This window comes from Sphaeramia orbicularis, chromosome 9 (assembly GCF_902148855.1).
Source record: "Sphaeramia orbicularis chromosome 9, fSphaOr1.1, whole genome shotgun sequence".
In the NCBI taxonomy this organism is placed as follows: domain Eukaryota; kingdom Metazoa; phylum Chordata; class Actinopteri; order Kurtiformes; family Apogonidae; genus Sphaeramia; species Sphaeramia orbicularis.
The window spans coordinates 32,328,518-32,344,015 of record NC_043965.1 but is presented as its reverse complement, the minus strand read 5'-3'; the positions used below and the strand labels follow the sequence as shown (position 1 = coordinate 32,344,015).

General features: G+C 37.6%; 1 protein-coding gene across 1 annotated transcript; it reads left to right on the top strand.

The window, feature by feature from the left end:
* The first annotated feature begins 885 nt into the window (after positions 1-885).
* On the top strand, positions 886-14,889 carry kifl (kinesin family-like). Its single transcript, XM_030144223.1, has 11 exons — positions 886-1,051; positions 1,547-1,715; positions 2,884-3,072; positions 10,689-10,881; positions 11,027-11,207; positions 11,290-11,527; positions 13,350-13,510; positions 13,600-13,704; positions 14,488-14,585; positions 14,678-14,756; positions 14,839-14,889. The coding sequence occupies exons 2-11, from the start codon at positions 1,616-1,618 to the stop codon at positions 14,887-14,889; spliced, it is 1,395 nt and encodes a 464-aa protein (XP_030000083.1). The 5' UTR covers positions 886-1,051; positions 1,547-1,615.
* Positions 14,890-15,498: the final 609 nt, after the last annotated feature.

The window sequence follows — 15,498 nt, the reverse complement described above, 5'->3', positions numbered from 1 at the left end:
TGTTGTCATGGCAGCACAGCCAAGTCATGACGTTTCCTGCTGGCTACATGCCTCAACACAGGATAATGCTTTCACACAGATTACCATCCAGGATAATGACACATTTGACTGATGACTGCATCTTTCTTACACACTCCAAAACCAAATCAAGACTTCACAGGCCTGTGATGAACTAATGCACTGTGCAAACTTTGTGTGCACTGTTTGTTTTTAAAGTCATTTTTGTTTGGTTTAATAGTCATATAGTTTTGAGATGGTCTGTTTGTTGTGCTTACATCCACAGTAGAGCACGGTCACCATTTGGATCGTGAACTTGGAATGAGGGGCAGAAGCTGTATTTTCATTAAAGTGGCATCATGAGGAGATTTATCTCTAAGTAAGGTGTGTTAACCAGATGCTGAAGCTGTGGTCCAAATGTTTCAAATGAGACTCCTGATCAAAAAAGCATGGGAAACTTTACAGGATCTAGCCATGGAAAGAACAGAAAAGAGTACATTACCCTCCATCTGCATCATCAACAGCAGCAGCAATGACGATGATAGTCATTTATTTTACAATGCACAATCTGAGAATGCAGATTCTGAACATTTTCAACTCCAAATTATTCTGATGCTGCTCCGACTCTATTTGCTTACATGTAAGTGACCTACTCTATATCAGGCTTATCCTCCATCTACTGTTCAGAAGTGTCACTTACTTGCTGTATAAATGTAGGGTATCCAGGTAAACATACCGAAACAGGAGAGACTGAGTGAACTGTGCGTACATACTTTACAATATGTGTGTGAGTATGAGGGAGCATCCAGTTACAATCTCTATCTTACACACAGGAAACCTGAGGACTGTTTGGGGCATCTTTTTACTGACAGGCTCTATGGGGTTTAAGCCAGTACCTGGTGAAACTTCATCTCTGCAGGTTTAATATTTTAAGACTATTCAGAGTTCGGTTCCCTTTAGAGATCAGGATCGGCGCATCTTCATCCTCGTGGTCAGCAATAGTCGGACTCTGAACAGAATCACACTGACGGAGTCTCATCTGCTCTGGAAACAGGTAGACTTTTAGAATCAAACCTGTTTTATTCTTTTACTATTTAGTCATCAAGTCACTTTCTTGAATATTATGTATATTTTTTTTATTCTTTGACTTTATAGATTATGTTATTTTGGCATATTAATGGGTAAAAGAGATGGCCCTTTGCCAATTCTAGTCAAGTGATGTGCAGGATTTATTCTTAGATAGCACCCTGAGGAATTTATACAAAATTAGACCCACATTTTGGGATTTTCAGGTTTTCCTGTTAATAATTTGAAGGTTACAGTAGCTTGGGGAAACTGTCAGGTGGATTTCAGCCAGTGAATCTTCGGTTTGACTTTTTTGACAACTGCAAATACTTTTAGGGTTCAACTAGAGTTCAAAATGTGAATTAGGATATTTTTTGAGTTTTCAGTTGCATTTTGATTGAAATTACAAGTGTATTCATGTGTCAAGGATCTGTGTGGATATAAAATAACCCTAATTTTTTCTTAAAATTTTCAACAGTTCCAGTTGCATATGCCTCTGGACAAAAATCAAACACAACAGGAGCAGTGAAAGCAAACCCATAACGCAAACATCATGTATGTGAACTCTCCTGGAGCCTACAATGGATATTCACTGACCTTCCTGGGCAAGAAAGTGGGGAGGCATCACTCTGTGGCCCCAGCAGGGAAACAATGTGAGTATGAAGAAGCTCCGCTATAACCAACACCTGCAAACTAACAATGCATTGTATTTTTCTTAATAATGATGACTATGTTTTTATTTTAATTTATAATATAATTGGACCAGCACCAGGGGAGTCCTGAGTGATAAATGCGGGCAGACAGGTGAAGATAGATGAGGTGTAAATATTTCAGCTGCCTGGCTGAGTCCGTTGTGAAGCAGTGAAGCAGTCAGCGTATCAGAACAAATAACACATTGTTCCTGGCAGGATCTGGTCGGAGATCTGGATCTAAGGGCCAGCTGGGTCCACGAGAAAAAACACACAAATGCAAGGATATGTGATAATATACACACTTGGAAAATTCCTCTGCAAAGGTGCCTCTCAAGCTGTGGGCGGACATAATCAGAGAGGAGGCAGAAGAATTCTAATGAACCGGTTCCTTTGGGGGTTCAGACCTGAATGTCCTGTAGATTCATGTCTTCTAGTCCAGGCAGTCCATAAGAAACTGTCTGGGTCATCTTATTTCACAGTTCTTAGGCTGGCCAGTGATTTATTTTTTATTTTTGTTTTTTTGCAACTGTGTCTTATATGTCCCCTTTAAAGAACAGAGGAAACAGCTAAGGCAGAAGCAAGTGATATTTTAATTGTGTGTGTATTTTACTTTTTTCAGGGTGTCTGCTGCTCTTCTAAATGTTTAAATATCTTATTATTTTGTAACATGCATAATATTAATCTTTGGAAGTCAATGCATAATCTTATACTTGGTGAAATCTCAATAGCCACCAATATTTTATTTTAATTCAACTTAACCTTCTTAAATTGATTTATATCAAGTTCCTCTTTGTTAAAGGTCCACATTCATTATTTAGAATTGGACTTAATTGTTGGCAAAAGTAGAAAACTCCAGTAATTTGGGTAATCTAATAATTTGTAAAACCTCTGCATTGGACCACATTTATCCTTTATATTTACTTGCAATTTTTGAATAGAAAAAAAATTATTTGTGTAAAAATTCCACAAAATTTGTTAAAAATGATTATGAAAACACTTTTCATATACGTGCAAATAAATAGCCAAAATCCTGCAAGCACAAATACATTTTATTTTTTTCATTTTTCAGCATTTTTAACATTTTCTTGCAACATCTTACACATTATTGTCTCTATGTGTATTTTCTCAGTGGCCTGGGAGACGACTAACAGAACCACCTGTCCTGATGATCCTGGTGTGTCTTTAAGACCGGGTCGGGTTGCAGCAACAGCGCCGGTGCTGGAGGATTTACCGGGCAGTGTACCAGAGATGAGGGATGAGAGGCCACGTCCAGTCATTCACAACACACAGTTTGACCAGTACAAAGACAGCACAGCAGGTCAGAGCAGCAGACCACCATCACACACACAAATGAACACAACTCATCTCCAAAAACGCATACTTAAACTGTTGTAAGTTATAATTCCCCTGCATCCTGCTCACAGTTCAGCCGAATTTATGACGTAATTTCTGTTTTCTACTAAAAGGTGTCTCTGGAAAGAAAGTAACATCATGACGACACGCCCACATTCCTGTACGAGGGAACAAAGATGGGAGAGGGTGGGATAGGAATGTAAGAGAATGATGAAATATCCAGACAGGGGGATTTTTATGTAATGTATCAATATTTTCAATAGGTCTGAACTGATTGATTAACCTCAACATAAACAACCAAGTGAACTGGGACATGCTATGATTATGTCTCCAGAAATGATTTGCATACTTTATATATTGCACATTATTAGTATTTTTAGCTGTGAGTGTATTATTCAGCTATACAGAAATGTATTACACATTAAACTGCATGCTAATCTCTTCATAAAAGATGTAAAATGTCTTTTAAACCAATAAATAAAATTATAACTTTTGCTGAGTTTTATGTGTTTTATTTCCCCTAAGACATCATTTCAGTTCAATAAAGACAATAAAATGATCATAAAATTACTTTAAACCAACAAATGAGCTTTTCTTTGAGAAATGAGTCAGAATAAGTTGACTCCTGTTTGACTTTGTTAACTTGTTCTACAGCGACAACACCTCTGAATGTCATGACACAAATATATAAATAGCAAAATAGCAGGATTTTTAACACTGGGTGAAACTCTATATTGGGTTTTACATTTAACAGTGCATTACAATGATTATATACTTAAATATTTCAGTCAGCTCTGCAGCTTACAGATCAGAAATGCTTGAGTGTCTTGAGCTGTAATGACACTTAACTATGTTTTTGGTGATGATTGATTAAAAAGGGTGTGGTGTAATTGCAAAATGCAGTGTCACAATATCAAAACATCACCAACAGATTCATGAAGTTCCAACATGGCAGTATGTGTTGCTGGTCTTGCCTATTTGCCATCCACTCCATTCCACTCCCTACATTGTTTCCAACTGTCTGTCAACATTTGCTTCATTGTTCAAGCTGTCATCCATCACCAAACCCTGTGGATGAGGAGGTGGGCTGCATTCAGACGATGGTTTGGTGCTGACAGAAGGAAACACCCCGGACCAGAAGTTAACCGAGGTGCAGTGAATAGATGAAGAAATATGTGCAGGAGGAGGAAGAGGAATGATAGTGCGCATCTTTGTGGAGGGAGGAACTGTTTTCATAGTCATGGCATTTTCTTAAGCATTTATGTTTTTTTTCAGTCTTACAGTTTGTTTTTTGGTTTTATTTCAGTTTGGTGCATAAATAATTTACTTTTTATTTGTATAATGTAGAAATTAACTTTAGTTTAGCTATGATTTGGTTATTTTTTCTCGGGTAGTTCAAAAAAGCTTTAATTTATAGGTGATATAGTTGAAAGAATGTAAGATATCAGATATACACTGTTGCCCATTAAGTTGGAATATTTTTGTTTTCAGACACATTACTTTTGTTATTCCTTTTTATGGATGTCAGTAATTACCTTTGACCAGGTGCGATGATTACATACTGAGTCCCAGTTACAATCAAGAATAAATCACAGTGTCAAAATCATTTAATGAGAAGAAGTAACATTTGATTCTAACTTTATAAGAAACAGTGGATCATAAAGCCAGTGTTTATTAAAGGTCTAATATTTGCAAAGGAACTTATACCACATTTTATCACTGTATAACATTAACACAACTAGAAAAGCACTCGGAGAGCAAAGACCTCCACAAAGGCAGATCAGTCCCCCCTCCAATCACAACCAAAATTTTATCATTTGTTCCTCGTGCCAGTATCAACATTTCCTGAAAATTTCATCAAAATCCTTCCATAACTTTTCGAGTTATCTTTCTAACAAGCAAACAAACAAACAAACAGACAAACCCCAATGAAAACATAACCTCTGCCATTCCTTGGCAGAGGTAAAAACTGTGCTGATTTTCCATTTCATTTGACTTGGTTTTACTTCTTGTTTTGATTCAGTCTTAGATTTTTGGTGAATTAGTTTTAAAGGGTGTGATGTGGGGGAAGAAAATGCCATAAATATATAAATGTTTTGGATTCAATGCCTACTGCTGTTACTGGATGCTCAGTTTAGACTATTACTTTAAATTGTGATATGAAGCATGTTATTTGTGCAGGTTTGTCAGAATCACAACTGTCAGACAGTGATCAAGCATCAGATGCTGAGAGGCCACAAGATGACAAGATATACATCCCCTATGAGTCAGCTGAGCTCTGCATCACTGAGGTACAGTAATGAGCACTGCAGGAAAGCAGTGCAATGCTATTACTGTCAAAGTGTAACTCTTTACTTAGAGGGTAACAGTATATACATTATGAAGAAAATAGCATGCATGACTCTAAAGTCAGCCCACAGGGTCAAAATAAAATACATAATCTTCTAACATCTTGTGAAACAGTGACTATTTTTTCAGATACATAACTCCTGGCTGTGTCCAGTTGCTCAGGGAAAGGGCAAGAAGACACACAATGAAAACCTTGTCACATCTGGTGTTGTTTTCTTGCTCACACTCACATGGCTGTCCTGTGCTGCTGCCGTGACAATAGAAGGCATTTGATCAGTGCACACATGGTACCAGGTTACACTCTTTATGTACGTTGTTTACACAGATAGCTGAGGACATGGAAACGATGAAGAGGAGACACCTGGAGATGGTGCAGGAGCTGGAGGAAAGCTTCCAGATCACAGCTCGAGAAAACCAGGTGAAATAATGAGTGTTTGTGTGTTTGAGCTGACTGATACATGATGATTGTGATGATGATAGTCATTATATTGTGTGATCAGGAATGGACGATGCAGCGCGTTAGGTCTTATTACCAAAACAAACTGAACACTCTGAGGAGGATGTTGAATGTCTACCAGGAAAGAGTGGAGAACAAGAACACTGACCTTCAGAAAAGAATAATGGTTAGTTACATGCTTCACTGTCTTGTCTTTTCTTTCCTTCTATTAAATATTTGGCTTAATATTACAAAATATATCTTTGTTACCTGTTTTCTTCTTATTTATTTCAATATAAAACACAAGATTCTCCAGAAACTTTTTTTGCAGTATTTGTACTGAAATAAATTTAGCAATTTACTCCACAGACGAGTTTGTGCGTGTGTTCATATCAAGCAGTTTTTCATGTCTATATCTGGCCCTATTTCCTGCAGGCCTTATCTGAACAGAATAAGCAGCTTCTGGAGGAACAGAGAGCTGAGAGGAGGAGGAGCAAAGAGGAGGCCATGCAGTGGAACAGAGAAAAGGTTGGATAGTGAACTCATGTGGACCTTTTAACAAGTCAAACCTCAGCGTGGAGCCCCACCTTGTGGTTTGCTTTGAGCACGACTAGAAGCACGATAAGCTGGTGTTCAACTTCAGTTTGTAATTATCAGATATTTTCTTTATCTCATTCTTTTAGAGCAAAATGATGGAACTGTTCTCCAACAGACTGGATGTGTTGCACAGCCACCAGGCCTCTAGTGAGTTCAAATGCACACATGGAATAGTCAAGTGTCTATATTAGAGGTGTCAAACAAGCAGCCCAGGGGCCAAATCCGACCCACCGAAGGTCCAATCCAGCCCGTAGGACGAATTTGTGAAATGCAAAAATTACACTGAAAAAATTAACAATCAGTGGTGTAAAAATAATTTTAATTCAGGTTCCACATATAGAGTCAACTGGAGTCAGTCAGTTAGGTCAGACCAGTAAAATATTACCAAAATAAACTATAAATGATGACAACTGCAGATTTTATCTTTGTTTTAGTGTAAAAAAAAAAAAAAAAAAGTTAAATTACATGAAAATGTTTATATTAACAAACTATCCTTTTACAAAAATTGCAAATAACCTGAACAAATATGAACAATCTGAAATGTCTCAAGAGAAGTAAATGCAATGTGCTGCTAAATGTTTTGTGTATTTATGATTATAATGTGAGTTGTGATGCACATGTGCAAATGATGAACTGAGGCAGAATATTACTAAAATTGCACTTGTTTTCCTTAAGACATTTCAAGTTGTTCATGTTATTCAGATTTTTAAGGAAACGTTGTAGATGTAAACATCATCATAATGTAATTGTACTTTTTTCAATGTTATTATTTTACTGGTCTGGCCCACTTGAGATCATATTGGGGAGAATGTGGCCCCTGAACTAAAATGAGTTTGACACCCCTGGTCTACATGTTCTTTAATTTTTATACTGAATAATACATTTATGAACATCCTGTAAACAGCACTGCAGGAGCTGCAGATGGCACGACAGGAAGTAGGGAAAGTCCAAGAAATGTTAACGGAATCAGCAAAGAAAGAGGAGGAAGCTACAGAAGGTGAACCCACAGAAAATAAAGAAAAACAACAGCCTGCGGTAGGTTGGATTAGTAATTATGGTATTCTACTGCCTAAGATTATAAATATATCAACAAAGCTAAGAACAGAGTATCTCCTGAGTCACTTTATGAGGGACAATACGTAGAGAAAGATAGATATTAACCCTTTCATGCATGACTTACAAGCACCTTAATGAAGATTTTTTTTTTCCTGAGTGTTTTTATTCTCCTTTAGGCATGAAAAACAACAGTACAATTTAATTTTTTATGAACCTATTTTTCTTGGAGTTACAAAACTGTCCACTCACCTGGACATCATGCATTTAACTTTAGAAGCAAAGAAACATATATTTACTGATATACAGTATGAAAACTATGAAATAAAAACATTTTATAATGCCGCTAAGATGATATTTTCTCACATTTTAACATCCTCAAATAGTAGTTATTACTTACTTCAAGGACATAATATGCAAGAAAACAACAACTTTTTGTTTAAAAAAACAAAAAAAAAAACCTGTTAATTACAGTCTAATAACAATTAGCATTTTTTACACTCAAACATGTTACTGCAGATCAGGTTTTTCAAGACGAGCAAAGTTACATTAATGGTATGACTTGCAGTGTTTGGGATGATGCTTAAGTGTCCACTGTGTTGGCTGATATATAACTAAAACAGCAAAATCCATGAATATACAAGAGAATACCTTTGAACAGCTGTCCAGTGTAGTGACCACTATGCATGAAAGGGTTAAGACCAACACAAACCTGTAATGTCACAATATTGAGATTTTGTTCATGTCAGATTTAAGAGAGACACAATTTCACGGAGAAACATCAGTACGGTCGAATATCTGATAAGAAAAGAAATAAAATATTTGTACTGGCTTGAGTTCTTGCTTGGTTTTATGTGCAGACTTGCAGTGAGTCAGGTCTTCCACTGGAGGGTGCTAAAGTCCGACTGGAAGAGCTGAAGGAGAGCCTGTACCAAAAGGAGAGAGAACTCACAGAGCTGATGGAGGCTCAAAGCCCAGCCCCTCCTATACCTCTGCCCCCCTGCAGTGTGTTACTACCTATTGTGGTACAGAAGGTGGTGTTCAGTTATTAAACTTTGTCTAATTCCTTTACTTAATTCCTGTGTGTTATACTTCTTATATTCTTTATGATTTTACTCACGTTCCTCTGACTAAGTAGTGACTTTGGTGTATTGAGTCTTTGCTTTGCCCCCTCAGGCTCATGCAGTTTGCAGTGCTGTGGCAGAAAGCAGAGCACTTTTAGACAAGATGATCGAGGAGAATCGGGTTGCTCTGATCGAAGCCAGAGACAGAGTTGAACAGCTACAAATGACCAAAGAGGATACCTGTGAAAGAGCTGGACAGAACACTGACGAAGAGGGGTTAGACAAGACAACATGAATAGCAACATCAAAAAGTCAGGTTAAATCAGGCCATCTTATGTGTTAGCTTCTTTATTTTTATCATTTTTCAGGTTAGATGAGAATGAAACTTTGCTACAACAAACTGTAAGGGAGTTTGAGGTTTCTCAGCTGGCTCTGGATTGTATCAGAAGTGGAGAAAGTCCTGTCATGAATGGTAAAGATGTCATAACTTAAAGCTTCTGCAAATTGCAACCAGTGACTGATCCCAGTAAATGACGAATAAATGAATATATTTAAATTACATACAGTCACTACTTTTAAGAGTAGTAATATTTAACTCTTTAAATACGAGTCACTTTCCAGGAAATTTGTTTCACAACAACTTTGTGTGTCTGTGTTTTCTCCACTTTCTCTACTGGGGTGCAGACTGTGATGCCGTCACAGAACTGGAGGACATCCTGGGACGAGGGACAGTCCAAACCAAGGAAGGAGTGAAAAATATTGGTCAACAACTTGTTTTACTGCAGGATGAGGTTAGTTTTCAATCACAAATACAACAAATAGGTTAATATAATAAATCCCAGAGCCTTTTATTGGTCTTCTTATATAAGGAACACAGTCAGGTCCATATATATTTGGACAAATTTTGCTGTTGTACGTCACCACAGTAGATTCACAATGATGCAATTAAGATATGATTAGAGTGCAGAGTTTCACTTTTAATTCAGGGGGTTTAAAAATATTACATCAACCATTTGGGAATTACAACCATTACACCCGTTCATCCATTTTCAGAGGCTCAAAAAGAGTTGGACGAACAAAGACTGTTATAAATATGAGGAAGTCTGGAACCTATGGACATCACCACATGCTGAGTTTCCACCCTGATGATGGTTTTCCAGACCTTTAGCCATCTACAGTTTCAGCTTGTTTGTTCATCTTTCTGCCCTCAGTTTACACTTCAGTAACTGAAAATTACGCTGGTTAAGATCAGGTTACTGACTCCCATTTCTTTACCCCAAAAGGTCTTGAGTTTCTTTAACAGTATATTTCAGGTCATTAATCATCATTATAATCATCAAGTCATAATAAATTGTCTATGTCTTCCATGTCTTTTGTTGTTGCTGTGTTGCTCACCAGTGGATTGTTTGAACCAAATTGTTGATTTGTTTTGATGTTGAGTTGAATGATGTTGAGCTGAATGACTTCACTTACATTGACACCTCTTTGGATTTCGTATTGAGAATTTCAGTGAACATCCATCTAATGCAAATTCAACATTTGGAATCAACTCCAAACCTTTAATCTGCTTTATTTGTCATAGAATAATGAGGGGATCAGTTGTCCAATTACTTTTGAGCCCCTGGAAATGGAGGGACTTTCATTAAAATGGTTGTAATTCCTAAATGTTAATGCAATATTTTTATTAAACCTTTGAACAAAAAGCTGAAGGTCCACACTTTAGCAACAAATTGATTTCTAGTGTACAGAGGCAAAATAACAAAATATGTGTCCCTGTCCAGATATGAACATGACTGTACAAGTTTTAGGGTTCTATTCCAAGAATCAATCAAATATTTCAGGAATCTATAATTATATTCTTCAGTGGTACATATGTGTGTTATTTCTGTAAAGTTGAAGGCGGCAAAAGATGAGAAAAAGAAGATTATTGAGACCTACACATCTGAAAGGATACTGAGGAAGAAGTATTACAATATGGTGGAGGATATGAAAGGTAAATGGAATCAACTACATGATGGTTTTGCATCACTTTTAGGCCTTATGTGAGTAATGAGGCCTTTTTGGTTATTATGTTTTTCTTAGGTAAAATCAGAGTGTTTTGTCGAATTCGCCCTGTGAGTCGAACTGAGGCGGCGCAGGGCGGTGCCATCATTTTGGAGAAAATAGATGAATACTCTGTCACTATGGAGACGCCGCGAGGGCAGAGGGAGTTTCAGTTTGACCGGGTGTTCAGTGCTGATGCCACTCAAGAGGACCTGTTTGAGGACACCAGCAGGTGAAGGAGACACTGCATAGTAACAGGGGAATCCACACTGTGTGTCTTTTAGTCACAATGAACATGTACTTTGTGATAGTTTAAGGTGCACATTTTTAGTAGGGTGGTGTCCATTCAGAGGTTCAGGTTAATATTCTCTCTACAGGCTCATCCAGTCGGCTATTGATGGTTACAACGTCTGTATTTTTGCATATGGACAGACAGGCTCAGGGAAGACCTTCACCATGGTGGGGGACAAAGAGCGTAAGAACCCTGGGATTATGCCGAGATCTTTTAATGCCATTTTTGATATCATACGGGAGAACGATTCTAGATTTGACTTTAAGGTATGCGGATTGTAAACGGAACATGAGTCATGTAATTAGATGTGAGTGATTACTTCTACCCGTGTGCATCCCTCTACCTCAGGTCTCTGCCTATATGCTGGAGCTGTACAATGACAGGCTGCAGGACCTCTTTGTGAGCCTGGCTGGTGAGGCCCATGCACAGCCCCAGTCCCATGGCCAGGTCAGGCGGGTGGAGATCAAGAGGAACAGAAAGGGGGTTGTGTTTGCCCAAGGAGCACAGACAAAGGAGGCCTCCAGTGCCCAGGAGCTCTACGCTCTGTTCCAGCAGGCCTGCGCCAACCGACACATCTCTGCCACCAGTGAGTCCACTATACTGTGCCATGCCGCCCAGTTCAAACAGAGCCCTGCTAAATGGTTTGGATTAATCGTATTAGTTACAGTCAGTGTGAGGGCGAGGTATCTAGGTGCATCATTACAGAGGCAAACTGGGAATGAGCAGACTATGGGAAGAGGAGGACACTGTTTCATAGCTACACACAGGTCATCAGAGTGCGTACCTGTAAATAATACAAATGATACCGATGATTCATAAGAGGGACCTAAGAGTTACAAATGGACACTCACATATAGAAAGTGTATTATATAGTAGATACATGAGTTGGAAAACAGCTCCCACTTGACTTTCCCAGTTATATCATGGAAGGACATTAGCTTACATGATGAAGCACCAGTTTATCAGGTGTTAAACACAATAACAATGGCTTTTGGCAAAAAAAAAAAAAAAAAAACAATTGGTAACATTTTACAGACAAACAATTACTTAGTCAAAAAATGTGTTTTCACAGGTGAAGTCAAATTAAATACAAGATCTATAATGAAATATAATTCTTTTAATTATACATTGGCACAACAGTACCTGCAACATTTATTTTTTTCCTTGTTTTTTTAAAAATCATTTTTAAGAGACATATTTGAAAGCATTTTTGTATTGTTTATGTATATCAAGACACTAGGTAATTTAACAGTGTGAGGATGTATTGTAAGCAAAGAAACAAACAATTGTACAGATACTGGTAGAAAACAGTCAAATTTTATTATTTTATTTAAAAAAAAAAAAAATCCTCCTTTTGCTGCTCTTACAGCTTTACACAGTCTTACCATTTGGACAGTTAATGTCTCCAGACTTTCAGCTGAAATACTTTGCCATAGGTCAGGTGACAAGGTCAACTGTTTTCTCTCTAAATAACTTACAAAGTTTGGACGTGTGTTTCAGGTCATTGTCTTGTTGCAGGTAAAGTTGATGTTGAGGAATGGAATGGAGGCCATGCCTTATGTACTGACCTAAATTACTGAACCATCTGAAAGTTTTCCATTGTTTTTCATTCATCAGTCCACTCAATTACAGTCCACAGGGTATTTAACTTACATGTACACAGTAAGTTTACATGTTCCCCAAACCTGTAGTGGAAGTGGAACATCAAAAATCTAATGTTACTGTCTAAGGTGACAGTTTGATGAATATATCTTGGAACTTTTTTTTATTTTTACCAACATCAGTACACTTATATCTTCATACAGTTAAGTTATCTAGTTTGTTACATATAAACAACATGCATGTGTCTCTCAAAAATATAAAAATGTAGATATATCCAAGTACAAATACCATTCCAAATGAAAAATATGAAATGTGAGTGAAATTGTCTATGTCAGTGTTCCACTATATGATGTTTGGATTTGATCACACTCTCTTGAATTACTTAATCTACAGAAAGGTCTAATATTTGGTATCGTCGTCACACACATTATAGGTAATGTTCAAGTCCTATGAAAACCGCATACGTCTAAAAAGTAAATTTTTCATGAACTGCAAAAAATGTTCCTTTTGTTTTGTGGAAGAGAGGGATTTTCTCTGCTTTAGTTCATCAAAAGTATTCAGAATTAACACATTTGGAGTAGGAAAAAACTACAACTTAAAAATAACAAAAGGTGTGAGGAAAACAGGTGTAAAAATAAGAACAGTATTTGTGCTACTGTACATCTCTGAGTTCTTGGCTCTGGTTGCATTTCACCAGTGAGTGAAGACCAGTCAACACAAACATCAGGGCACAGTGTTTGATCAGAATAGTTATAATAACAAATATGGCATTCTGTTCATTGCTTTCTTCATGATTGTTTCCTCAGAGATGAATGTGGAGAGTTCCCGGTCTCACCTTATTGTTGGAATCAAAGTGGAGAGCAAGAATCTGACTAATGGAAGTGTGAGCACGGGGAAGCTGAGCCTTGTGGACCTCGCAGGAAGTGAAAGAGCAGCCAAGACGGGCGCCAAGGACCACCAGCTGAAGGTCGGATTGTAGAGCATTTTTATTCATTATTGAGTGTCTACTAACTTCCCTTGCTAAATGTTCTTGCTCTTATCTCTGCTCTTTTGCAGGAAGCGAACTCCATTAACAAGTCTCTGAGCGCTCTGGGTGATGTGATCTCAGCTTTATCTGCTGAACTGCCTCATGTGCCCTACAGGAATAGTAAACTGACACAGGTGAGGATTTTAACCCTTAAAGACCTAGAATTATATTTGTGGCATCTTCCAGATGAATTATTCTCTACATTTAACTTTTTCTAAGCGATTTATCACCATTTACTATCATATTACCCTTTCCTTTGTTTTGTTAAAATCAGTTAAAATGTGTTATTTCCGTATATTTAATTTACTCATCATGTAGATGTTCTGTCAACCCTGTGAAGAACTGGCAACTTGTCCAGGGTGTACCCCGCCTTCGCCCCTATGTAGCTGGGATAGGCTCCAAGCGACCCCTGTGACCCCAGTGAGGATAAAGCGGGTTCAGAAAATGAATGAATGAATGAATGTAGATGTTCATAAAAGCTCAGTTAATTCAAAGGGTATTAGAACATTTTCGGCAAAATGTATCATTAACTGCATGTAAAAACAAGCATCTACAATCACTGTCATTTATCAGACTACTGGGTTTATATAGTGAAACAGTTATGCAGAAGATGATAGTGTATTTCATGTTTACTACAGAGCCTCTGAAGCCACATCTGATGCTTCTTAAAAGCTGAGAAATATTTTACCTTAATTATTAAAATGTGCCAATAGGATTAATGGGTAAAAAGTTATTAAACATTTTAGATCAGTAGATGCTTTTAGTCATTGGCAGAAGTATTAAAAAACAGAATAGTAACCTTTGATTAGATCTTGATAAGAAAAACGCGTTTTCAATATCTCACTCATATTTTAACTGCTAATTAAAACTGCTAATTATTTCTTGGATATATGCACTATATTTTCATTTCCCTTTAGGTCATGCAGGACTCGCTGGGTGGAAATGCCAAAACACTCATGATCGTCAATGTCTCTCCTTCAGAATGTAACCTTGATGAGACGCTCACATCACTCATGTAAGAAACATTAAAAAAAAAACAAAAAAAAACGAGGAAAATCATTTATACAAAGTCCATGCTCTCATACCTGGACTTCCTTTATCCTCCAGTTATGCCACAAGAGTGAAAGCCATCACCAACAATGCTCAAAGATCTGTAGATAGCAAAGAGATAGCCAAGCTGAAAGAGGTGTGTGTCACATCTGTAAGTGTTTAATCTACACAGTCGCTTTAACTTAATTTCTAATCTTTCTCTCTGCTCCTTTTCCCAGATAATCACAAAGCTGAAGTCAGGACAAACAGTTGAAGATGAGGACATTTAATCTGTTCTGAAATGCCAATACTGCTCAATGGTAAACTGATGAAAAGAGCTTGTTTGGACCTTTTTAATGTCCAGATGCTCATGGAGGCTTTTATTAAACTCATTCAGAATGTGCCTGTGTTTGACATGTACATTTTTAACTATCTTAATGTTAAATTTACAAGATACAGACATCATTATGTGACACTGACAGCTGTGTTTGGGTCAGTCGGGTTGTGTTCAGTTCGTTAATGGGTCCCTCATGCTTGGATCTATGTCAGTGATGACAGTTTCTATAAGTAGACGGTCTTTTGTCTGCAGTCGGGCCCACTCTTCATTATTCAGCATTTTTAATGTCTTTGTTATGCCATATTAGGGACATAATTCCTAGCTTTGCGTGCTGTGTTTTATTGGCTGCTTTAGATCAGAGGCCCCTCAGAATATGTTTGCAGTGATTCAGGGCCATATAGTGGAAATCATCCTGCAAGCTCTGTGGATGAAAACAAAGGGACAAAGGCACAGAAAGCTAGTGAGAGGACATAAAGATGGAACAGGGTTGATGAGGGGCCGAGGTCCGATCATCTGAGTGGGTTTTGTTAATTAATCAACACAAACCAACTGACTGTAAATG